We start from the raw sequence: 25752 nt of genomic DNA on the forward strand, positions 1-25752 counted from the left end.
TCATTTGGGAGGTTACAACTTACGGATCGGCGCCCATTGAAACGTGTCGCCCGGGAAAAGTGGGGTACCCTGTTTTTTGCGGGCACCAGCTTGGAAAGGGATAATTTTTTTTTTTTTTAAATTAGTGTTTTTTTTTTTTTTTTTTTTTAAATGATTATACATACTTCCATGCACTCAGTTGTATGCAAGAAATTGCACAGTTGTAACCTCCCAAGTGAATCATGTCATGGTCTGAAATGGGTGGCAATAATAATGTAATCAAAATGGTTTTTGGCTACACTACAACAATATACTTACTAATGCCTGGGTCGTTTTTTCCAGCTCAATGGGAAATGTTGATCTGTTACCACAAGAAAAGGAAACAGTCCTACAGAATCTGCCACAGGTACCGCAAGAGTTGTAGCGTTGTGTGCTTCCTTTATTTAATAACTATTCCATGTCTTTGTTGTACAATCAACACCAATGGGTGGCTTGTAATGGTTTAAACTTTCTGCATAAAGTGGAGTGGATTGTATAAATGAGATGTGTTCATTATACAGGGCTAGAATTTAATTTTCTCAATCAGTAGTTCAAACCCTTGGTTTACTCGCACATAAATTATTCTAAATCCAGTCAATCATTGCAGTCCTGTTCACTTATTTTAGTGAAAATTGATATGTGCTTGGACCTGGCTCATGCTCATGCATGTTTTAAATTAGGTTTAGTTTCACATTCAAATTTGGTCAGATAGTGTAACACATGGTAAATAAGGAGTTGTTATCAGTATGATGAGGTTCATTTTATATCTTCAGAAATAATCTACTCCAGAAGGTTTGTCTGTTATACTAGCATTTGCTAGCATTTGTTAGTTCACAGGTCATTTTGTTAGTCATGCCACAAATAACAATCCTTCATTAATCTCATTTTTGCATCCACCAGAGTGCTCGTCCTGCTGAGGTGGAGTCAGTCCTCTTAGTACTGGGTCAAGTTCATGTGACAGCATACTTCAATCAGGATGAAGATATTGGTGAAGAGGATCAGGTATTAATCCCATGTGTAGTGTGAAGATAGCAAAGGGGGTTCTGTCATCCCGTTTCACGCACAAATTTTAACCAAATTCACGTGTCACATATACTTGAAACAACAGAATTCATGAATCACGTGCCTTTTCTAGCTATTTTCATGCGTCACGGTGTAATTTTTGGCCTTTTCACGCGCTACCCTCTAGTGTGGCTCTGTTACAAATCCGGTTAACTTTGGTACAATTTTAGAATTAACACACAATGTTTGCACAGTCTTGAAAGAAATGTTGGCACTACAATGCATGTGTAGGTGGCATGGTGGCTTATGGTCAAAATGTTGCACTCAGGATCAAGGGGTCTGGGTTGAAGTGCTGACAAAGTCATCATATTGTGTTCTTGGGCAAGGTACTACTCTCATGGTACCATTTACACCCAGGGGTGTAAATGGGCACCCACAAACAGGGCAACCTAACAGTTGTAACAGAGTGCTAGGGAGTAACCTGCAATGGACTAGCATCCCAGCCATGGGAGAGTAGCAATACTGCAGGCCACTTAATGCTTCAGAGATCAGGATAAGCTTTGGCTCTTTAGGCCACTTTACGCTGAGCACAGAGGTTTACCACAGTAAGTGAAGAGTTAAAGTTGCCAGCCATGCAGGCGTCAAAGTAGAGTTTTACTGCATTCTTAAGTTACAGAGGATGTGACACTCGAAAGTAAGCTTCTAAACTTTACCAATGTCATCAACAATAATTAACATAGACGTTATTGACTTGTTTTTCTTTGCAGCTGTACGATGATGGAGTGGAAAACACCAAGAAACAGCTTATTACTGTCTGTCCTGGACTACAGGATGCCCAGCCTCAGCTGCTGGAGAATCTGTTGTCTGTGTGGAAAGGTGTAAGGGACAGACTCTTTAAACACTACCACTTTGCTGCAAAGGCATACTTCATGTATCTCAGGATGGGAAGTGTGGTAAGTAACAAACCTGTTATACTGGAAACAGTGTACATTTAGATGTAGCCGTGACCAATGAAGAAGTTTGACGTGATGCTCATGTAAATGTTCTCCTGGTCTGGTATGTGTCACGAGAAATTAGCATATAGCCAATGCGCATGCGCGCATGTAATTTTACGGACCTCGTGCTTTTGTGTGTGCCGTTGCTTGAGTTTCATGTTGTTGTAGTTTCGCTAAAGCAGAAACGAATTTGAAGATTAAAGTTGTGTTTATTACCTTGACAGTATGTAGAGAACATACCAGACCAAAGGACAACCCATCAAAGCCATCTTCAAATGAACAATGTGTTGTTCCAGAAAATATCTGGACATACCCCTCCCATGGAAGGTTTCTTGGTTTGAATTCCCCCCCCCCCCCCACCCGTCTGGAAATTCCAGTTAAGCCCCATAATTTCCTTAAAAAATTTTGACTTTTAAGACCCCCACCCTCTCAAAATTTCCAATGACCTTTCATAGGGTACAGGTATGGATATTTTCTGAAACTGCACAATACTTAACAAATTAGTAACAGGAAGTCGTTAAGTAGTGAAGATGTCCACAGTGATGAGGATGGACTTGGTTTGTAAGCTATTCCAAATTTAAAAAAAAGCAAGGACTTCTATGCTATATATAATATTTAGTCATTTTTAGTTTGTCTATTTTAATTCTATAATTGAAGGAGAGTCTGTACAAAATTTCATTTTTCAAGAGTTGACACCCATTGTTGGATATTCTTGAAATAATATTAAAGCAATAAATTCTTGTTCCTGTAGGATTGTGATAGTTCTGGTGCTCTAAAAAATGAAAATGAAAACAAACATGCATCTAAGAACAGTGATGATGATAGCAATGTTACAGCTACCTTGAGATTGCTGCGACTTCTAGTCAAACATGCTGGTGAACTGCGGAGTGAACTGGAAGAGGGACTTGTGAAAACCCCCACAAGACCTTGGAAAGGTAAGTACTGCTTAATATATAAATTATTAATAATGTGACTTTTTAATCTTCCAAAAACTAAGGAGGATACCCTATTCGCACAGTAAATAATATGCGGAGTGAAAGGGAACCTAATCAAAACTCAACTAACGATTGCGTTTTTCGCTGCCGTTAATCATGATTATGGCGACAACCAACGAACCATGAAAAACGGAAACAAACAAAATGGTTCGAAATCTACCAATCACAACTGACAGACGTGACCTTTTGACCCGGTTGAAGTGAACTTCTGTTTCCCGAGAGGTCCGCTAAGATGATTGACGGCAGGAAAAGTGGAAACCGTTGATTGAGGTTGAATTTCAGAGTTCGCATTTCAATGAAAACCGCAATAAAATTGCACTGAGCTTTTGTCACTAGTGGGCACTTCAAATTGTGCTTCGACCTAAATATCTGATTATGTTGACACAAGCCGTGACTTCTTTTTGCGATTGAGTTGTGTGTCCAAGATTGCTATGTATTAATAGAGGAAAATTACATTTAGCAATAACTGTTTTCATGTGTTACCTTTTTCTGTATTTACAAATTTTGGACGTTATTTTTTTCCTGAGGGGGGAGGGGGGGGGTTTGAAAGCACAGCTGTTAAAATAAAAAAAATTAATGGTAGTTAATTAACGACTAATGAAGCCTTAATTAATGATTAATTAAGCACTTGCCTGTCAATCCAGCAAATCAATCCAGCTAATCGACTGAACTACTGCCTGTTACAATGTAAATCCATATTATTAAAAAAAAGACACAATTTTGTTTTGTCCTGACAGACATAACTCCTCAGCTGTTCTCACGACTGAACCACCCAGAGAGTTATGTACGGCAGAGTGTTTCTGAGTTGTTGTGCCGTGTGGGTCAAGATGCACCACACCTAATAGTCTACCCTGCAGTGGTTGGTTGTTCAACATCTCTTCCTAAGTACTTGCTGAACAAAGGCAAAGAAGGAGAGGGTAAGAATTTTACATTATTCAGTAGTGAGAGGCCTCATAGTCAGTGTGCTGGAGTCCATTCTCATCCTCACAGCCCTTTTTGCTTCTCTTAGCCGGTGCGGCCTTGGCATGAGAAACAAAGGGCTCTGGGGACATAGGAGTTTGGAATTAATTTGAACTTTTTTTTATTGGCTGTTTGAAACAAAGAAATTTTGAATGGAAGTCAAAAATGCCATGACTCTCTTGTACATTCTATAGAAACATCATGACTGCAAATATGAAGACTGGAAGTCCTAGAATCTAGGATTGGAAATCCTGTGTCTCCAGAGCCCTTCGTTTCTTGTGCCAAGGCCCTGCCGGCTAAGGGAGGCGAAAGGGTTATGGGGATGAAAATGGGGGGCCCCATAACAAGGAGGTGGGTTTGAGCCCTTGGCAGGGTTATTGTGTTGTGTTCTGGGCAAGGAACTTTACTCTCACACCCAAGTGTATAATGGGTGCTGGCAAAATAAACACTTGGTGGTAACTCTGCAACAGATTGGCAACTCATCCAGGGGGGAGTAGAAATACCCCTAGTATGCTCCTGCTACAAAAACCAGAGTTAAGTGCTGGCTGTATGGACTGCTTGGCTCGAACACAGACTTTTCTGCAAGGCATAAGCAGGATTTAGTTTCAAACATGAATTTCTTATTGTAAGTGTTATTTTTTAGGTCTTCTTCCACTTCTTGTATCAACCTCAAATGACTCAGCAGAAAACAGTCAAAATCAAGGCAGCCAAACCAGTGAAGTCCAAGGCAGCAAAACTGAGAGTGACGCCTTGACCAGCTGCTACCAGACTATTGTTGAATCCATCAGAACACACAATCCACAGCTAGTGTCTGACCTGCAGGGATTTATCATGGAGTTGCGCAGAATCACGCTGCTGTGGGAGGAGTTGTGGCATGGTTCGCTCATGCAGACTCACCACGACGTAACGCGACGGCAGCAACAGCTTGAAGATGAGATCAAGAGAGTCAATGGTAACCAGAATCTGACCAATCAGCAGAAGGCTACACTGATCAGAGAGAAACATATTGCCATCATGAAACCTGTGAGTGTTGGTTGATTTAAGGATTTCATGTACAACATTTCCTTCAAATTACAGAGAACCCTAAAAAAAAGAAGTATTAAATCAAAATAAACAAGGATGGTCACCACTTAGAAAGATTATGATGGATTGTAAAGAACAAGCTTGAAAAAATGATATATACAAGGCTAAAAAGGATTAAAACAATAGTAAAATGAACCAAACGTTTCCGACATATTTGTCATCATCAGACCTTGATTTTTTTTTTTTTTTTTGCAACACAACTTTATTGACAGCAAAAGTCCATTTACAACACAATAGTATGCCTAAAAATAAAACTAAATCTAAATTATGAATTAAATTAAACAATTAATCGTATCTATAACAAAATTCTCGTTTTTGATTGGTTTTGCGGGGGTTTTTTTTTTTTTATTCGGTGCGGGTCGTGGGTTTCCATTTTGTTTTTTTTTTAACTTTTTTTTTTTTTTTTTTTTTCTTTTTTCTTTCTTTTTTTTTTTTTTTTTTTTTCTCTTTTTTTTTTTTTTTTTTTTTTCATTTTTTTTTTTTTTTTTTTTTTTTTTTTTTTTTAGATATTTTCCCCCCCCCCCCCCGCCCCTTTTTTTTCCCCCTTCTTTCCCCCTCAATTATAGCACTTACGACAACTAACTTAATTTAACACAATACTGAAAAAAAGACCAGATATACAGACCCTGATGATGACCAACATGTCGAAAAATGTTTGGTTCATTTTAATTGTTGTAATCCTTTTTAGCCTTGTATCGGTATATAGCATTTTCCCCTTTTAGCAAATATTATGTCAAGCTTGAAAAAATTGGCAATTTTTTTTAAATAACGTTGTTCATGCTGTGGCTTTTTTAAGGCACCATATCACACCAGTTTGAGTCTTTCTATGGTGCACAAAACTAATATTCAGAAGGGGAAAAATCTAAAAACAATAATTATTATTGTGATAGCTACCTTGGAAAACCAAGGGGAGCAGGGATGGCAAGGATTTGAAGAGCAGGGATGGCGCAGTGGTGAAAGCACTTGCCTCCCACCAATGTGGCCCGGGTTCGATTCCCAGACCCAGCTTCATAGGTGGGTTGATTTTGTTGTTGTTTCGTGTCCTTGCTCTGAGCGGTATTTCTCCGGGTTCTCAGGTTTCCCTCCCTCCACTAAAACCAACACTTCTAAATTCAAATTCAATCGGGAACTGGAGGGCCACAGGTTTGTTAGTTGCAAGACTACTAAGTGCAACCCTCGTAAAATTAATATATGTCAATATATGTACATGTATTTATTCAACTACCAAAATGTGATAATAAACCACAAAGCGACTTGAAGGTCTGGAGAAGGATCGGCAAGAGCTTTTAAAAAGATCAGATTTAAAATTCTTTCTTTCCAGGTTGTATTTGCAATTGAACAGTTGAACAAAATAACATGCCAGGAAACTGCCACACCCCATGAACAGTGGTTCCAGATGACCTACAATGGTGCTATTCAAGGAGCGCTTGAAGCTCTACAGAACCCTCCTGATCCTGCTGACCACAGATCCAGCTGGGAGCATTTTAAACAGGTAACAAGATGTTGTAACAAGATGTTGACTAGCCAAAGTGGCTAGTACCAATGCTAAACCTGGTAGCCAAAACCTAAAATTTTAGTAGTCTTTGGCTAGTTGGTTACCGTTAGTCTTGAGCCCTGCCGTCAACAAATGTGTCTCAAAAAAAGTCTTCTCAAATTTCATGGGTCTTGTTGTCTTAGATTTTTTGCAACCCCTCCTAAGAGTGTTAATTTCTTTTGCTGCTAAATTCTCATGCTCACAGACAAAATCTTAGTCTCTGCAAAGTTTAGAATTTTACCATTCATCTCCCATTCCAAAGGTGACATCAGTTTTATGTCAACTAACTCCTTGTATCTTTCTTTACGCACAGCTGCTACAAGCACTTCAGGCCAGATCTCAAAAGCGTTCAGCTTACACCCTACACATGGATGAGATCAGTCCTTCACTGGCCAGTTTGAAAGGTTCTGCAGTATATATGCCTGGCCAGACACATTTCAGTGGAAAGGTAAATTTTCCCTGCGCATTTTGTTACGTGGCCATAATTTTTGTAATGGTGGTCCTTTTAAATAATTGCAAACTAGACTTTACTGCAGATCAATTACTTTTTGGCATTTATCCTTACATACGAGTTTTGACTTGACTTACTAAGAATAAAACTTTGAAAATTATTGGTTATTAATATTTGGCTGTTTTGGTGGTTCTGCGAGATTGACTGTAAATAGAAACTTACCAGTATCTGTTTGCTGATTCATAATCTAATTGTATATTCTTCTTTGTTCAGATTGTCACCATTGATTCAGTAATCAGAGAGGTTAACATTCTGCCAACCAAAACCAAACCAAAGAAGCTGGTGTTTGTTGGATCTGATGGACAGAGGTAAAGAAAAAGAACCTTTCTTTTTATTCTCTATGCATCGTTTGCATGGTGCTGTCATGATAATATAACATATTTAACATAAGTTAGCGAATCCAGGTAAACTTGTCGACTGGCATACTACTGTGGGTGCTGGCCAAGACAGTACAACCGCTTGGTCAACATACTACCAAACGGCAGCTTTACCGATTCGCAGATTGTTTTTTTTTATGCAAATCTGTTGTTTTAATCAGTATCAATGTTGTGTCAGTTGAATAGGATTGATCACATTTACTCCACAAATTCAAAGAAATAATGATCAAATCAAGGTCTATTACAAGAAGGAAATAATAATTAACCCTTCCATAGACAGTGTTGAATTTAAGAGTAGAAGCAGGCGTATACACAAATTGTTTTTAGTCAACCATTACAAAAAGTGTTGCACTTCCCTGATATGAATGGTCACATTCTGTGCAAGTGTTGTATTGAACACCATTTCTCTTTGTTTTCTTTCTTTTTTCAGGTACACATACCTATTTAAGGGACTTGAAGATCTTCATCTCGATGAAAGAATCATGCAGTTCCTCTCCATCTGTAACAACATGTTTGCCAGAGTTGACAGGTAAATTTAGCCAGCCCTGTAATTATAGATTTTCATAATTTATTGCAACGAACTGTGCATGTACTTTACTGACATGTGACTGTTTTCAGACAACCCCCATTTGTAAGCGTGAACAAAAAATGATTTTTTTTTTTTGTTAGTTAAAATCAAAGCAATAAACAACACTAAACATGTACTAGTGTCAACTAAATACAAGAACGCCTTTGGAAGGTCTCAGTTAACAAAGTCAATCGCATCTTTATGCCTGCATTTACATGCTGACACCTTCAACTTCCTAAACTTCTTTACATTTTGCGAAATATTACCTAGTTGAGTAACTTTGTGGAAAGGTTGTTAGTTTCTCCCTGCAGGCTTGCATGAAGAACTTGACAGAATAAAAAAGACTTCTTTGCTGTGTACTCTGTCAGTAATTTCTTGATGTATTTTTTGCTACTCTGCAGCCACAATTCTCCTTTGTTTTGTGCTCGCCACTACTCTGTCACCCCTCTTGGTCCACGGTCAGGTCTTATCCAATGGGTGGATGGCGCTGTTCCTGTGTTTGCCTTGTTCAAACGTTGGCAGCAAAGAGAAGCCATGGCCATTTCACTAGTGAAGTCAGCACAGGTACATTAAATAATTACTTAATAGTTGGTGATTACATAAGCCTGTGTAACTGCGTCATCCATTCAATCACATGCTCATTCTTCAATGTCAAATTTCTTTTGTTTGTTTAATGCTCATTCCGATTATTTGGTTTTAATAAAATTATGTTATTATAAGACTGTATTTTTGCATAAACTCTTTTTGGTATAAAAATTGACTTTTTATTTCAGGGTGCAAATCAACCGCCCCCTCCACCAATGAAACCAAGTGAACTGTACTACAGCAAAATTACTCCTGCTCTCAAAGAGAAGGTAAGAATGCACAAACTACTGGTTTCTTAAGTACAAGTCTTCTATAAAATTGTTCTCTCCTTGGTTGGTTGGTTTTAATTTGGGTGTAGGGAGCGACCTTATTTGTGATAATAGTGATATTTTGTTAAAAAGGTAAGAACATTTTTTGAGACATTCATAATCTCTTGCTACTTGTAGTTTATTCGTTATCAGCGCTATTTAATTTATCTGCACTATCTTAAATTGGGTAAACATTTTCCTTGTAGTTGTCAGGTTGCAGTTGTCTTGAGTATTATTTGCTTGCAAGCTTTTGTGTGCTTAGACCCTTTGTTCCCTGTGAAACACAAGGATTAGTGTACCTCTCATATCTGCCTTAGCCTTGGCAGTTTTATTTAGTTCTTTTCCGGTCTAGACTGTCAACCTCCAGAACATTTTTCGGAAGGGTATTTTCTAGTTCTTCCCAGGTGTTCACCAGGGAATGTCTAGTGGTGTTATAAGAGGGTTCCACATTGTATTGGCCAATCCTTCCCCCACTTCCTCTTCAGAATTACTATAATAATCAGGATTACCTTTTTTTTTTCATTTTCAGGGTATCACAGACCTTTCCAACAGAAGAGATTGGCCTCTTAGTGTGATGAAACATGTTCTGGGGGAACTAATGAAAGAGACTCCTAGTGACCTGTTGGCAAAGTAAGTTATCGATCTGTCAAGTGCTGTCTCTTGTTATGACTAGTCATCAAACTCACTCCTCATGACAGTAGCACCACCACTTGGTTTACTTCAGTAAACTTCATTTTAGGGTATAGACTGACATTGTCTGTAAACCTCCGAGACCGTTAAAAATAAATTTACAAACAGGGACAGCATTAATCTGTCATGAACGTGGGACAAAGAAAAAAATCTGACAGGATTCGAATTCATCACCTCCCAGATATTACCACTCTAACCACTGAGCTGTGGAGAGACTGTTGGTGACCTAAGCCATTTACTAGGTTCATCTACAGCATTGTTATTAAATCCTGAATTGATATTAATTCTATACTAGTTTCACCCCTAACAAGTGACAACCAAAACAGCAACTGGTCACAATCCAGACTAGCAACAAAGGACAACTCTTTTCCCCAACTGGGCTCGAACAACAGCTGGCCGTAACAAATGGCCGACAGTGTCACGGACGACAAACTGGTAGGAAATGACTTTGTATATATAAAATCCGACTGTTGGCCGACAGACAGACCGACAAACGACCGACAGTCGACCGACAGTGGGTTTTTGAAAAGGTCCGGGAGCTGTTCTTCAAAATTACCCTTGACTGCTTGTAATTTTAAATTATAACGTCCGGGAGATACATTTGGCTGTAATGAACTATGTTTTTCATTAGAATAAAATTATTTTTAAATTTTTTGAGCGAATTTTGAAAAATTAGAATAACAGTTACCGTAGCGGTGACACAGTCCCTTTAACGGTAACAGTAACGGACTGACAATGAGTAACAGTAAGGGGTGATAGTTTGGAATTCTGACTAGGATTTCGGGATCCCATCGGAGGGTCTCTAAAAGTCATAGCTAATTTTAGAATCTTACAAATTACAACTAATAATGTCTTACATAGAATAAATGACAGTAATCGTTTACTACATATTAATTGTTGTGGTTGTGTTCAGAGAGCTGTGGTGTTCTAGCACCAGTGCAGCAGAGTGGTGGCAGATGACTCAGAGCTATGCTCGCTCCACTGCTGTCATGTCTATGATTGGTTACATCATTGGATTGGGAGACAGACATCTGGATAACATGCTGGTGGATTTCACAACAGGGGAGGTAAGAAACCAACAAAATATAAAAACTTCTCAAAAACGTTTGTTGTCTGTTTTTCCTAATTTTACAAGAAGTAACCATTGATAATATTATAATGATTCATAAGGTAAGAAACAAACCTTGGATGCACATAATATTATATGCAAACTGTGTGAAAGCAACCACTTCACAAGTAAATTAAGTGATTAAACTTTGTCACATACCGTAAAATTCCGGTTATAAGACCCCCCCCCCCCCCCCGGTTATAGGCCCAGCTACCTGGAAACAGAAAATACATCCGATTATAACGCCCCCCCCCCCCTCTGGATATAAGCCCCCCTCTACCGGATGACAGTACTGAACAGGGCTAAATGTTGCTTTATTTCATTTGTAACTCAAAACGTATCTCGATCAACACTCCCGTGGATCGTTTCAAAATGTTTTTTTTTTTCTGTTTATAAGCCCACACAAAACCCCTAACGAAATTGTATAAGCCCAGGGATTATAACCAGAATTTTACGGTAACTATGTTATGATTTGGGTGGTTTTTGCCTGAGTGTCAAAAGTAATTCTGATTTGCTTTGATTTTTTATTTAAAAATCTTGCGCCACTTTCTTAACCAATCAGAAGTAATATACCTTAATCAATTGCAACACGCTCGCGCACATATTTCACGCTGGCTACACGTATTTGCTTTTAGTTTTGATTGTAAACTGGATTGTCTGTTTCCTTTGTGATTGGCCGGACTGAGTACTTCGGGGCTTTATAATTTGGTTTTGGTTTAACAACACTCAATTGAAAGTCGTCCTGTCCCACATACTTTGTGCCATGTATATCCCTTGCTTGATCGTAACTGTTAATGAATGCTCCTTTTTGCCAGGTTGTCCATATTGACTACAATGTGTGCTTTGAGAAGGGTAGAGGATTGAGAGTTCCTGAGAAGGTTCCATTCAGGATGACACCTAACCTGGAGACTGCCTTGGGAGTAACAGGAGTTGAGGTATAGAGGGTTTTCTTGGTGTCGAATATTGTTTTTTGTTTTTTTTTTTACCTTTCCATAATCTTTTTTTTTTTTTTTTTTTTTTTTTTTTTTTTTTTTTTTTTTTTTTTTTTTTTTAATAAAATTATTATGTTAAGTAGTTAACATTATCAGTTGAGTACAGCATAGGGAAAGCATTGTGACTAGGTTTTCGTCTTAAAAATGTGTTGTTTTCAGGGATTTTGTTGCCAAAGTCATTAAGCACAATGACTGGGCCTTTTGCAACAAACAGTCACATTATATTAAAAATCGACCATATTTGAGGGCAGGCTTTGCAAAAGTACATCCAAAACACATAAAAAAGTCAAGTTTAACTGGCTAAAGTCGCTTTGTTCCGGAGGCTTTCACATTTTTTGTTATCCAGCATTGCGGCTTTTGTACCGTGTGACCGTTTTTTGCAGAAGGCCCATTGATGCCATTTCAGCAGTGGTCACCACTAATATGATTTCTTAATAAAATGGGAAATTAATGATGTGGACTCTAACAATAATGGAGTTTTACAAAACTTTGCTCACGACCTAGACTTGCTCCAAGTCGACCTGTTGCAAGTCGACCTCGTATAAATGGATGAGAGCAAGTCGACCTCGTATAATACCAGAGAGAAAAAAAGGACTTTTAGAAAGTCTAGCTCACACCATACTCGACTAGTAGTGTTTGTTCATACACACAGGGTCTGATGGAAACATGAAACTGAAACTCTTCTACAGTAACAGTGATGTCGTTTTTCTAACAACTGCTGTTGCGTTTTCAGGGCGTTTTCCGTCTTTCATGTGAAGAAGTGCTGAAGATTCTAAAACAAGGTCGTGAGACACTGCTCACCCTCTTGGAAGCTTTTGTATACGATCCTCTGGTTGATTGGACCACAGCAAATGACACTGCTTTTGCCAGTGCATTCTATGGAGGGGGAGCTCCTGGTGTCACAGACAACAAAGTGAACAAGAAAGAGATGGAAAGGGATGTCACACAGAGCTTGTTTTCTTCACGTGTGGCAGAGATGAAGGTCACTTGGTCAAACAACAAGTAAGAACCACTTATGTGTGTTGTCATTGTGATTTTTCGAGACGTCTGGGCACCCACCAGATAATTTTGGCGTAATATTTGTTCGGAAGGTCTTAATCCAATCACATATTCTTTAGTGAAATTTCAACCTTGAACTTTGAGGTCACCTCAAGTGGCGAAACGTAATGTCAGTTCTTTTTGGAGAGGTAAAAATGTTGTTTTGAGTACAGGGAAACACCAGCTAACATTTTCGGAAAGGCAACAACAGCTTGCAAATTGGGGTAATAAGATTTCGTTCCCTAAAAGTTTCTGCCACATTAAAAATGGATAAAGCTGTGTTTACACAAATAACCCAGTAAAAGGGCCAAAACGATTTGGAAAAACAGAATAACGAATTCTAAGACTTTTTGCTTTAATTTCCTCGTTGGGTGCTTCCAAAAAGTACATGTGGTGGCTTAAAAAAGGAGAGGAGATTTTTTGTAGTCATCCACTGATCTCACAAAAATACCTGTTTCTTTCTTAGGGAAGAACTGCTATCTGGTATGACCAAGTTAGATGAGCAGTTGGACACATATCTTGCATCACTGAAGCAATTAAAATCTTTGGACTTGTCAACTGATGAACTTAAAGATCAGCAAGAAACCCTACAGGCAGCCATTAGCAACTCTCAACATCCTTTGCACACAGTGCAGGCCAAGTAAGTTACCTCTTCAAGCCGTTTCTTCAGCGACTTGCCTGCAATCTCGAAAAAAAAAAAACTGTTAAGACAAACGCATTTCACAGATTTTTCGCAAATGACTTGACTTGCAAGCTGGTTAAAAATATGTTATTCCCCTCTCCCCCTACTCAATGTTGTTTTATGGGGTTTGTTTTCATTACACAACATCACTGAAATGCGGAAGGGGGGCTGGAAAAAATGAGCTGTGGTACCAAAATTAGTTTAAATTAGGAAAGTGTCTCAACAGTTTCGTCCGAGAATTGTGGATGCAACACAGACGGACTTTTAGCTTTTGTTTCTTGCTGCTGAAGAAGCTTACTCGTATTAATCGGTGTTAATTTTTTCACTTCTTGTCACTCAAAGATTTGATGAAAAGAAGAAACTCCTGGCTGATCATGACGCAGTGTTACAAACTATCGCAGAAAAACTTGTCGAATGTCAGCAGTGGCAGGTTCAGCACAAGGTGAGAGAGTTTTCTTGTTATTAACTTCCCTGCACATATATGCTATCTTCATCTTCTTGGGATTGAAGCTGGGAAGAAACCTGCAATGGAGAATTTCAACCTCTTACATGTGTATTTGTTTAATTATTTTGCTTTAGGCTGCAATGGAGACTGTTCATGGCCCAAAGCTTGCATCTCTTGTTGGTGAACTACTTCAACCTCTTGACCTAGGTAAGGAAAAAGGATTCTTTTTGCCAGTTCAACTTTTTAAAGACGTCTTCGAAAAGTTGATTTTTTTCTTGTAGGGCCATGAGAGAAAATGTTGCGGTAAACCCTTTAAATCTAATTTTTGGTGTATTCTTTACAGGTCTTCCAAGCTTTGCTCCAGCCATCAGTTTCCTACAAGGTGCTGGGCAAGGACACATTGTAAACCAGGTAAAAATTGTCAATCAAAGAATTTGACGTATTGTTTTAGCTGTTGTTGTTGTTGACCAGTTAAATTGATTACTGCTAGTGGTAACCACAAGGTAAACACTAAATGGCCATGCGCGCCATAGAGGGAATCGAGCATTGGTGCAGCCGTCAATAGTTAATTGTTACCTTTTCTATCCGTTCTTCAACAATCTGACATCGTATAACAGCTTTTCTTGTAGCTCTAGTGGTTTTAGACTACGAGCAGTCCCTATTTTTTCGCAGAGTCCGTCGAGCTTGAAGCGAAAAAAATTATGCGCGGGGGGAGGAGGCGGGGCGAGGCGAGAAGCGAAAAACCCCGCCTCCTCCCCCGACGCGTAATTTTTTTTCGCTTCAAGCTCGACGAACTCTTCGAAAAATTTTGGAATTTTAATTTTATTAGAAATTCTAGGAATTTCACTCGACGGAATCTGCGAAAAAATAGGGACTGCTCGTAGTCTATAGTGGTTTCAGCAGTTATGAAAATATTGCAGAAAGCAGCTTGTCATAGTTTAGACATTACTAACATTGGTATTTTTTACTCTTGACTAGTGTGAACAGCTGGAAACAGAACTATCAGGCTTGCTTCATCAAAGACGTACCATGTTCCGCTCCTGTCTGGATTTGCTTCACACCTATGCCACTGTTACATCACTTGTAAGTTTTTAAAACGGAATCCACCAGGACTTCGAGTATTAATTGGACAAAACTATGTGCCAAAATTATTTACATCTTATTGCAAACTTCTGTGTTAGTGTTTCAAATATCTTATCGAAAGAAGTCATTTCTAACAATGTCAAACATCAAAAACAAATTTAAAAGTTCCACTGAACTCCACCGATCAGAACGGCTTAAAAAGACGGTTTTATAAAATAGCTACAAATAATATTTTGCCTATAGTTTACATGGTTCTTGTGAACTTTGAAATTCATTTTATCTGGCTCTCTAATAAACAATTGTTGTTGGTGTTATCACGGATAATTACTTACATAGTGCATAGTGGTGGTACTCGATTTTTGTCCAACTTAAATTAATATTAGCCGATTTCAAGACGGATTCCGTCATAATCACTTTTCTTGATATCAGGAGTGCGTTGGCCTAATATTCAGTGCGTTTGACCCTGACCTGGGTTCTTGTGTTTTGTTACAAGTGTCGTATTCTATTTTGTATGTTACATTTTAAGTATTTCACAGTTTTTGCTGCTATCACATTTCCCCCAAGCTTTCTTCCTGCGAGTCATGCAGAGTGATTGTTGTCTCTTGTAGTTTCCATCAGATTATGTGCAGCAGAACAGAAGTTTTGAATGGCAGGGTTGGCTTCAATCCCTCGTGGAAGATTCCTCAACAAAGAAGTATGTTTTGTCATTTGTTAATAGATTTCTTTCTTGTTTCCCTTTAGTGCTTAAACTTTAGCTTGTAACGTGCAAGTTAAACTTAGGATTTTATGTAGTCATACCTTTGGCTCAGCCAAAGGTATGAAGGTATGACTGAAAGGTATAACTGTAACCATGAACGTCTGTGAATGTTTTACCTGTTGAATGCATTTTTTGAAGTACATTTTGTGTCATTTCCTTTCAAGCTTGGTGCAAACCCCCCCCCCCCCGGGGGGGGGGACAATATGTTTAGCTGTGAAGGTCTCATTTAGGGTTGCAAACTAAGAAATATACGAGTATAAATTCTATTTTTAATATTTTGGACATCTTTCTTAACTCGGTCGACACTGTGATTTTAGCCCAGATTTCTCGAATAAATTTGTGTTTTCCTTAGAGGTTCGAGAAATCAGGGTTGCACTGTACCCAGACACTTAGATAAACGGCATGCAGTGCATGCAGAAGCGACGTTCACAGGGCAACATTTGAGGGGTGATAAGACTGTTATCCAATTGCAGTTACTTTTTACCTAAGAAGAATGTGACAAAGAGAAGTTAGGAAAAGAACAATAAATACAGAATAACAGTAGTATAAATTCACAGGCCAGGATGCAAGTTAATAATCATTTCCGTAGATTGCCAATTGAACAAAGTAGATTGCGATTGTAGTGTGACTCCGAAGACGGGAGCAGAGCGCAGAAAGGTCAGCCGCCCACCCGAGAGATCTCACGACCCTCTTAGTCTCTACATTGTAGTGTTCCCGAGTGGTGTTCTACGCGGCGACTCAAGAACTGACCGACGAACAGAAAAAAGATGGGCGGACAGCGACCTGACGTCATCGCTTAATTAAGTTATTTATTTTTGTGATTTTCCTTGCAGGTGTCAAGAAGTGATAGAGGAAAGTACAAAGCTTCACAACAAACCAGTGGCTGACAGTCCTCTGACTCTAGCAGAAGTGACAGGGTTTATGGCCATGGAGGTCAAATTACAGAGCAGTTTAACAGAACAGAATGCCAAGTTTATTAAGGTATGGCCTTTGTTCTTTAAGCAAAAGGTATGGTCTTGTTTGGTTTGTGATCATAAACATCACACAGGGCACTCGAGTCTTCCATTAAAGAGACTGTGTCGCGGATTTTTGTCAAATTATTTGAAACAGATTGCAACAATTAGATTTTTGAAATATTGTTGGGCTTAACAGTTTTCCAACTTAGTCTTGTTTGCTTGTATCTTTAAATAAATTTATCACGTCTGGGAGACACATTATTTTGGTTGCAATGAAGCTATGGTTTTGTCACTTAGATCCACAGAGCAGAGGTAATTTCTTTGCAAACATTAAGTTTCATAGCGAGTATTTGGCAAAACTTGATAAAATAAACCCAACTCAGCCGTGACACAGTCCCTTTTAGTGTTGTTCAATTTATTCTAAACTGTATTAAAATGTCACTATATTTTGTATAGTTTTCCGAGCGTCGAAAGCAAGAGAGTGTTGAGACAGCATTCCTTAGCAAGGCTGTGGGTGAAGCATATGCAGCACTAAAGAAATACATTGCAGGTAAAATGACCTTACATGAAAATTGGGATCAATAGGGCATACAGTGTGACTGACTCATTTGGAGGTGCAGTGACTTAGTGGCTTAGTAATTGTGTCAAACAGTCAGACAGTGTCTTGGAGCTACACTGTAGTCACCCATTTCCAGTTGCTGTGTTAGCTCACTGTGGCTGTTTGTTCATACACAAGGAATCCCGTCGTTTCAACTGAATTCAGTTTTTTATACCATGCCAAGACAGCCAATCAGAAACGGAAAGCCGGATTCGACGGATTCAACCCAACCTCCCAAGTGCGCTGCGACTGACCGAGATTAGAGCGATCATGGATGGAAAAAGACACAACACCCGAACATGGAATCCCACGTCACGACCACACACCGCCTAAGGCCGGGAACGAGAAAAACAGTAGGATCAGACCCAAAGCGGCATAACTAGTATATATCTAATCTAATCTAAGTGTTCCTGTCTTCAAATGTTATGATATGGATTATGTATTTTCATGATGACAGTCGTTTCCTACTTTCTGTTTCAGGGAAACAGCCTACATCATTCCGTTGCCTTGCTAGTGTATTGATCACGGCATTGTGCTCCTTGAATAAGAGGTGTCTAGCAATGGAGAACACTGCGAAAGGTAGGTTTGTTAAAAAGAAAGTATATGGCAACTTTGAAGCTTAAAAGGAGTACCATCACCAGGTATTTGCGTAAAAAGTGTGGAAAATACTACCTTGTTTTATTGGAAAAAAGTAAAAGAAAATTCTTAAAAGAATACGATGTGGTTACCAAATTTGTGTAAAACTTCATTGGGATCAGATTGAAAATTTGAGGTTTCATGATTTATGTTGTAATCCTTTTCCACCATCGCCATCGTTTGCCATCTTCACTTCCCAACATGTTTCAGTATTGTTTTAGCACTATTGTACAAAATCAAAACAGGGTTTCTTTGATCTTGGTATGGTTTGGAGCCTCTCAGAATCATTGTATGATGCCTAATGGCAACGTACAAAAGCATGGATGAAAGCGGAACTGTTTTGCTATACAGTCTCTCCATGGGTTCGATTCCCGTTGAGGACTCAGAATTTTTCTTTGTCCCATGCTCGTGTCATTGTTGAAAAATTCTTTTTCATTATTTATCACCGAGCTTAAAATTTACCATCTTTATTATTTACAACACACTTGATGATTTCGACATTGCTGATCCTTGCAGTATGCAGGACGCGTGTCATATATCAACCTAGTAAATGGCCCAGCTCACAACGAGTCTCTCGTATCTCAGTTGGTTAGAGCGCCCAACCGGTATCTGGGAGGCCATGGGTTCGATTCCCGTCGGGGACTCAGAATTTTTCTTTGTCCCATGCTCGTGTCATTGTTGAAAAATTCTTTTTCATTATTTATCACCGTGCTTAAAATTTACCATCTTTATTATTTATACAGTCTCTGTTTCTTTTGTTAATAGTTGCCAAGGACAGATTATCAGAGTTGACATCAAGGGAAGGAGACTGGTTTCTTGATGAACTCTGCTCCATGAGTGGTAATGTCAATCAACTACTGTTGCTGCTGAAAGATCATCCAATGGTAAGGAAAGAAATTTACAAAAAGACCTTTATTTGTAAGCCTTTACTTTTAGTGGTGCAAAATTTCAAAACTAGCAAACAATCACAAAATAAATTTGGCCAAATGTTGATAAACTGTGACTATGTACGCTCATCGTGACCTCGGTTAAAGATAAACGAAATAATTCTTGTCACAAGGTCTGAAAAATGTTTGGCAACGAAGCTTTCGACTGTCTCACACCGTCTTCATCAGCGATGGCCCTGTTTTTTTCTTAATAGTATGAAAATTTATTTCTCAACAGGAGGTCAGAGAAGACCAACAAGCCTTATTAGGTCAGGCTCAGAATTCCATGAAAGCTGTTTTAGCAGTACAGAAGGTGTTCATGGCTTTACAGGTACATGCAAATAACTGATGTTCTTAGTTTTTTAATGTGATGTAATCATACCACCACCACCATCATCATTATTGTCGTCGTTGTCATCATCATCATCGTCGTCATCATCATCATCATCATCATCATCATCATATTTGTTTCCTCTGTTTCAGTGGCATGCCTGTAAACTAGCTATCTCGTAGAGATATGAAGCTAAGTGCATGACCACTATAAACACATTTATTTTTATTTTTTTTTTATCATCATCACCATCACCCATCATTGTCATTGTTGTTGTTGCCACGGGATGCTGCCACCATCATAATTTTTCTTTGTGCTATTAGTTCTTCAAGGCTGTGCCATTCTTTTTCTGTTTGTCTCTGGCTATACCTCTCGCCCTGTTTCAACCAGTCCATCCTGACCACGTTTTGGTCATTCATGATGTTTCCACTATATGTTCTCTTTAGAAGGCGAGGCAGAGCGACAAAGTGCTACTATAGATTCTTTTGCGTTATGTATGGAACATGTGTAAGATCGAGTTACACCTCTTGAAATTGATTCTAAACTAGGTGACAACGGTTGTGATTTTGCATTTCAGGAACTCATGACGAACTTTAGGACAATCATTGTCCCAGAGGCAGTGAAGAGCATCTATGCTGAAGACCCAACTGTATTTGCTGTAGTCCAGCAAGTTCAAGCTGTGGCTTGTGCGCAGAAGATCAGTTTGAGAGAACTTGCTGAAAGCATCGAGGCTCGGCTCTTAGAAGGACATGTTACAGCACAGGTTTGTAAAAAACATTTGACCTAGCTAACAGAATGTTGCTTATTACAAAAAGAAAGACTGAACTCACTGAAGGTGTTGAAATTTAGACTTTTTGCCAGGATATTTTAAATAGATGTAAAAGTTGATCGAGGTTCACTTTCCCTTGTACAGTGTTGATATTACTTATGTTTTGTGGAGTTTGAAATTAGTTGTCAACTTGACGTCAAAACTGGAAACTACAAAAACAACATTCTTTATAAACAATATAAACAGAAAACCACACAACAAAGTTAAAAAACTGAAATCCAAATTCACGCTACTCCTGGAGTTAAATAAAACAGCCTTACCTATACTATTAGATTTTTTTTTTGAAAAGCCCTCTCTTCCTTCCTCGCCCTTTACACCAACCACACCACCGCTCAAAACAATGTTTGGCCTCTCCCGCTCTTTCTTGGTGTGAGCATTACTATAGCCCAGACGCACTACATACATTTTGTCCATCATAGGTGCATAGCCCAGAAGAAGTTGACGCAGCAATCCAGGAGATGCACACTCAGTTTGAGAAGCTTCTGCAAACCAACAAGATACATGGCTCTGATTCAGGTAAAACTACTGCGTTAATTATGAAACTAACCAGGAATAAATAAAATTAGAAATTCAAGGCTTGTAGATTTGTACCACTTCCATTTGCTAAAGCATTTAGTAGACTTTTTATTACTTTCTGATATTTTTATGTGGTGGATTTGGCAAAGCTGGCGAAAAAATAAGCCCAAAACCACATTTTGCAGTTGTCGATGACTGCTTTGACTAGTACACATGTAGCTGTTAAATATTTATCAAAAACTTAAATGCAATTGATCGACAATTATTAGACATTAAATTACACAACCCGGCCCTGGATGAAAAAAGGCACTATAAGAGTGACCAAAAACACAATGCAGTCACCTAAGCCAGAGCTCTCGATGTGGAGTCCAATATACTAATCATTAATCCAGTACACGTTCATTTAACTGTAATGTTACCTTATTACTTGTCATTAGGTGAGGACAGCAGCAGTTCCATGACATCTGGTCAGATGCTGCTGGCAGGATTCAATGGTCTCTTCACCAAAGTGGCCAGTGAGCTAACAGACATGTTTACAGCCTTTGAACGAGTTCACTTTGACAAACACGATTTGAAGTTTGACATTGTACGAGATGCACAGGAACTTCAGGTACAGATAACTTTGCATTTGTCTCTGATACTTAACCTGATTTACGTTTTCCAAATATGTCAGGGTCCCAAAGCAGGGTTGCCACGGCCAGGGAAAAGTAAGGGAAAAACAAAACTGCTCACCTACCCCTCCCCAAACCTAACATTTTGCCCAAAGCGATAAGTAAGGGTTAATGTTAGATTTGGGGAGGGGTAGGTGAGCAGTTTCCCAGAAACCTAAATTGATCCCAAAAATGTTTTAAGGTCAGGGAATAGTCAGGGAAAATCTTCAGTAGTTCTTATCGAAGTCAGTGAAAAGTCAGAGAATTTTGGCCGAAACAAGAAAGAAAAAGGATTTGTTGGTGAAGTTAAATGCCATGTATTCAAAATCCCTTGAAAAACGTAGAGATCGAAAATCAAGAGAAAACTATTTATGGTCTGCAAAAGAAGCTGAAGCAACTGTAAAAAAAGTTGGGCTTATTTTGTTTATTCACCTAATTCAAGGTCAGTGAAAATTGTTTTGAGGTCAGTGAAAAGTCAGGGAATTTTTTTGGGTTCTAATGAATGGCGACCCTGCAAAGAGTTTTTGCCGGGCGCCATAAAAAGCAGTGCTCCGGGCTCTGCAGCCACTTTTTCAAGGCTCCAGGCTGCATGGGGATGATTGTAGGGCTCCTGTGCTTCAGCCCTAACCTGTGAATGATTAGGAATCCCGTAAACGTTGGTTATGTTCATCCTTGTATCTTTTACAGTTGACAAACAGTGCAAAAAATGCTGACCTCCTTGGCAAGTTGTTCTTTCTCAAGAGGCTAGAAGTTATCATCTCATTCTTCAAGAGCTGTAGACTGGTTACTCTCTCACTTAAAGGTACTGAATGTGACTCAGAGATCACTTGATGGTGTATATGTATGTTATGCCACCCAACATTAACACCAGCATGTAGCAGCTTCTATATGGTGTCCCCTTTGTCAGACATGACAAAAGTTTTCACCGCTTGGAGAGAGTGCGACATTACCCATTTATAGCTTTTGTTATGTATCGGTAAAACAGGCGATCCTGCCCACAAAAGCTGAAATAATTCCACTGCTAGCAGATTAAAATGTTTGAAAGCCACCACATCTTGACTATGCATGTGGTGCATTTACCGTCATAGAAATTTGATCATTTTAAACGCAATTGTTTAATACCGTAAATCATTTTGTTACTGTAGCTTTTACTTTACAAAAGAAAGCATAGAAAGAGAAAATGTTTTTTTTTTTCTTGATAGGTATAAATACATACCTCGGTGAATAAACTAAAAAATGTTTAGAATAATTGAAAAATACGTACTTCTGTAAACCCTCCACCGAGGCTATGGTTAACTTACTTTTTAATTCTCCCAATTTTGATGAAAACACCCTCTTGCGTTTGCATCGGGTACTGTTTTTATATTTTGGGACCTTTCACGAAATCTTCAATTTTTTTTAGGTGTGTCTAGCTCAGGAAGTAAGCCAGGTTGTTTAAACTGTGTGGCAGAACCTTTAAACAACCTGTTTGTGAACTCAGACATCACACATGCTGAAACCAAAACCTGGAACCCTGACACATGTTACAGTGAGGATGACCTGGCTGTGCATGTCAAGCATTTCATTGCTGACTGTGTGCAGCAGTGCATTATGGGCTTGCCATCACAAGCCCTGGCTGCGGTGGTAATAGGGTTTGCTACAATTTTGGGAAATAAGGGAGACAAAGACACTGTCAACAGTGAGGAAGGCGTAGTTTCTTTAGAGGAATACTGCAAGAAGGTATGCATTTGTATGTTTGTGAGTTATTTAAAAAACGTATTTAATCAGACACTAGTAATACAGTTGAACCCCTATTAAGTGGCCACCCTCGGGGAAATGGCAACTGGCCGCTTAATAGAGGTTGGCCGCTTAATAGGGGCTTGTCAGAAATTAGCATAATGTCTTTTTAAAAGGTTACATTATTTCAATACAAAATAAGGTGAAAAGGAATAACGGAATCACAGAAAGACGACAATAAACCTGTGTTTGAATTATTTTATCGGCCGTCACGGTCTGAGCTTGTTGGAAATTAATTTAAATATCGTTTATTACATTCTTATTGGCCGCTAAATAGAGGTAAAAACAATAGAAGAACGCTCATCGGGACGGCAGAAAGGTGGCCGCGGCCGCTTAATAGGGGTGGCCGCTTAAAAGGGGTTATATTTACAGTATTATACTGACAATATTTTCGGGACTTTAGTAACTGGCCGCTTAATAGGGGTTGGCCGCTTAATGGGTGGCCGCTTAATAGGGGTTCGACTGTATGAACAATAGCCTGAAAGAGTCATAAATGTGAGACAGATCAGTTGTAGTGATTGTCTAGACAACCTTGTGGCTCTTATTGGGTAGATTTCATTATTGGACGTAGTAGGGTCAGTGGCAGAATACACGAACTTAAAAGCGTTCAACAATCATAGGTTTTACCTGTAAACCAGTAAAATAATAATCCAGCTTTCTAACAAGTTTAAGAATTTTTTTTGTTGCAACAAACAAAAACATAATTACATACTTAAACTACTGACAATACTTACAATACATGTGTTACAAGACGATTTTAACAACATTTACAGTATAATTGTTTCCGCTACTTATAATTACAATACTGAGACATCTCCTTTACGTTACATTACAATACAATAAAATAGCTCTACAATACTAATATATCTTCTTTCATTACATTAAGTTTAACATTATGATATATATGGGTTTGACCATCTCAACTGGAGCAAACAGGGTTTAGCGTGATTCGTATGGCAACCAGTGGTCTTTTTTTTTGGGGGGGGGGGGGAGATTTGGTGTATTTTAGTGTAAATTTGCCAAAGTGAACATTACAAAAAAGTGTTCCTTTTTCCGGAAGAGTTTCAAATGTCCACCTTTGAAATCAGTAAAATTTGATTTTTGCGTTTTAAGGTTGTTGACGGGAACATTTCAAGTGGAGTCATTAAGTCCAAACATCTGTCACAGATCACCAGCTTGACAAGTTCTTACGATGTGGCCTGGAGGAAGCATGATTTTGCCAAGTATGAGGCAGTTCATAAATTTCTTTCTCGTTCTTTGTTGTTGTTTGTGGTAGTCATCTAGGATCTGATTTGAAAGCACATCTACAGAAAGGACGAAGAAGAAAGATTTGCTTCTGTGGCGCTGCAAAACTTCATCGATATGTACCTTTGTGACAGGTTTTTGTTTAAAGCTACTACAAATATTATGTTGCTTAGTTGTGACTTTTTACTGGGAGGCTTATGGTTAGCACGCTGGACTCCGGAGCGAATGTTCCAGGTTCGAGCCCTGGCCGGGGTCACTGTGTTGTGTTGTGTTCTTGGACAAGACACTTTACTCTTATTGTGCCTCTCTCCACCCAAGTGTATAAATGGGTACTGCCGAAATAATGCTGGGGGTACCCTGCGATGGACTGGCATCCCATCCAGGGGGGAGAAGAAATACTCCTAGCTGCTGGAAACCGGGATAAGCTCCAGCAGTACGCGCCACTTTGGCTCGAAGCTGCCCTTTTTTTAGTTGTATTTTTTAACTTTGTTGTGTGTTTCTAGACGCCTGGATAACAATATGAACATATACAAAGGCGTGGTACAACGAGCTCAACTTCAGCTTGCGAGGTTTCAGGTAAACATAATTATTTACCCTTCTAATAAGTCATCAGTATATTACGTAGGTTTCCACTCCTGTTTGCATTCTGATGTTGTTGTAGAGTAAATTTGTCTGGTTGATGACTATATTAATTCCTTTTAGTGGCTGTATGAAGATAACTTGCTCCAGTGTCCCATGCGAGGAAACAACATGATAACACCAGCAAGAGCAACTGTCATGGCAGACCTGAAAAAGGTTAGGCACACCTCTGTGTGTCGTTGATGTCTTAAAATATGTACACAAAATATTTTAAAATTTCAACTTCCATCTAGCCGCCTAATGCTATCTTGTGTACTTAAAGACGCAAAATAGTTGCTTTGTTTATCATTACGTATCCAGAGAAAGTGCAAAGTTAATTGACTATTACGTGAGGCCGTGAGTCGCAGGCGAGTTATCAATTCGCTTAGTTAGGGATTAGAGTGTCAAGTGCTTGTGGCCTTAATGTTAGTTGTCCTTTTGTCTTTTAGCGTGTCCAAGGGCTGATACACATGGACTCGGTTGTGAAAGGAGTGGAGGAGAAGTTTTGTTCACAGGAGTCAAGCATTGAACAGCGTCTCAAGTGGGCAGCAGGAGCAAACCCCGCCCTGAATCCAGTGCTACAGAATTTCGAGCAGACATTAGCTGCTAGAAAGAAGCTTATGACGGTCAGTTTAAAATAATGTATTGGAAGTTTTTGTTACTTCTAGTTTCGTGGCTTCAATTTACATGTATTTGTAGCGATCTCTTTATAGAACTTAACCATCAAGCCGAAATCCTTATAATGCAGCGTTTTTGTGTTAGGTAGTTGTCTCATCGAGGTAAAGAGTAAACGGTTCATGTAATCTGCAAGACTTCAACTTCTAAATCTGCCTGGCGTTAAATTTTACACACAAGAGTCTCAGTCTTGCATGTCTCTTAATCTCGTTTGCTGTTGTATTGGGTTGTCAGCGCATCACGGGTGTTGCGTGACGATTCAAAT

The 25752-nt window shown here is 38.9% G+C and overlaps 1 protein-coding gene across 2 annotated transcripts in view; it reads left to right on the plus strand.

Moving 5' to 3' along the window:
• The window catches only part of LOC144633815 (serine/threonine-protein kinase SMG1-like), a 67027-nt gene that overhangs the window by 32532 nt on the left and 8743 nt on the right, over positions 1–25752 (plus strand). For both annotated transcript variants that reach the window (XM_078492689.1, XM_078492690.1), the window contains exons 35-70: positions 322–385; positions 919–1020; positions 1788–1973; positions 2767–2950; positions 3748–3927; positions 4614–4993; positions 6375–6545; positions 6901–7035; positions 7312–7406; positions 7906–8004; positions 8445–8607; positions 8817–8897; positions 9466–9566; positions 10540–10693; positions 11550–11669; positions 12460–12728; positions 13231–13404; positions 13789–13888; positions 14026–14098; positions 14235–14302; positions 14870–14974; positions 15583–15668; positions 16565–16712; positions 17144–17237; positions 17766–17864; positions 18687–18805; positions 19086–19178; positions 19756–19941; positions 20427–20523; positions 20961–21133; positions 21861–21975; positions 22576–22892; positions 24063–24172; positions 24698–24770; positions 24897–24989; positions 25262–25438. In XM_078492689.1, the coding sequence (XP_078348815.1) occupies positions 322–385; positions 919–1020; positions 1788–1973; positions 2767–2950; positions 3748–3927; positions 4614–4993; positions 6375–6545; positions 6901–7035; positions 7312–7406; positions 7906–8004; positions 8445–8607; positions 8817–8897; positions 9466–9566; positions 10540–10693; positions 11550–11669; positions 12460–12728; positions 13231–13404; positions 13789–13888; positions 14026–14098; positions 14235–14302; positions 14870–14974; positions 15583–15668; positions 16565–16712; positions 17144–17237; positions 17766–17864; positions 18687–18805; positions 19086–19178; positions 19756–19941; positions 20427–20523; positions 20961–21133; positions 21861–21975; positions 22576–22892; positions 24063–24172; positions 24698–24770; positions 24897–24989; positions 25262–25438 (4984 nt within the window). The remainder of the gene's footprint in view (positions 1–321; positions 386–918; positions 1021–1787; positions 1974–2766; positions 2951–3747; positions 3928–4613; positions 4994–6374; positions 6546–6900; positions 7036–7311; positions 7407–7905; positions 8005–8444; positions 8608–8816; positions 8898–9465; positions 9567–10539; positions 10694–11549; positions 11670–12459; positions 12729–13230; positions 13405–13788; positions 13889–14025; positions 14099–14234; positions 14303–14869; positions 14975–15582; positions 15669–16564; positions 16713–17143; positions 17238–17765; positions 17865–18686; positions 18806–19085; positions 19179–19755; positions 19942–20426; positions 20524–20960; positions 21134–21860; positions 21976–22575; positions 22893–24062; positions 24173–24697; positions 24771–24896; positions 24990–25261; positions 25439–25752) is intronic.

This window comes from Oculina patagonica, chromosome 12 (genome assembly GCF_052425735.1).
Source record: "Oculina patagonica isolate OP01 chromosome 12, crgOcupat, whole genome shotgun sequence".
Lineage (NCBI taxonomy): Eukaryota > Metazoa > Cnidaria > Anthozoa > Scleractinia > Oculinidae > Oculina > Oculina patagonica.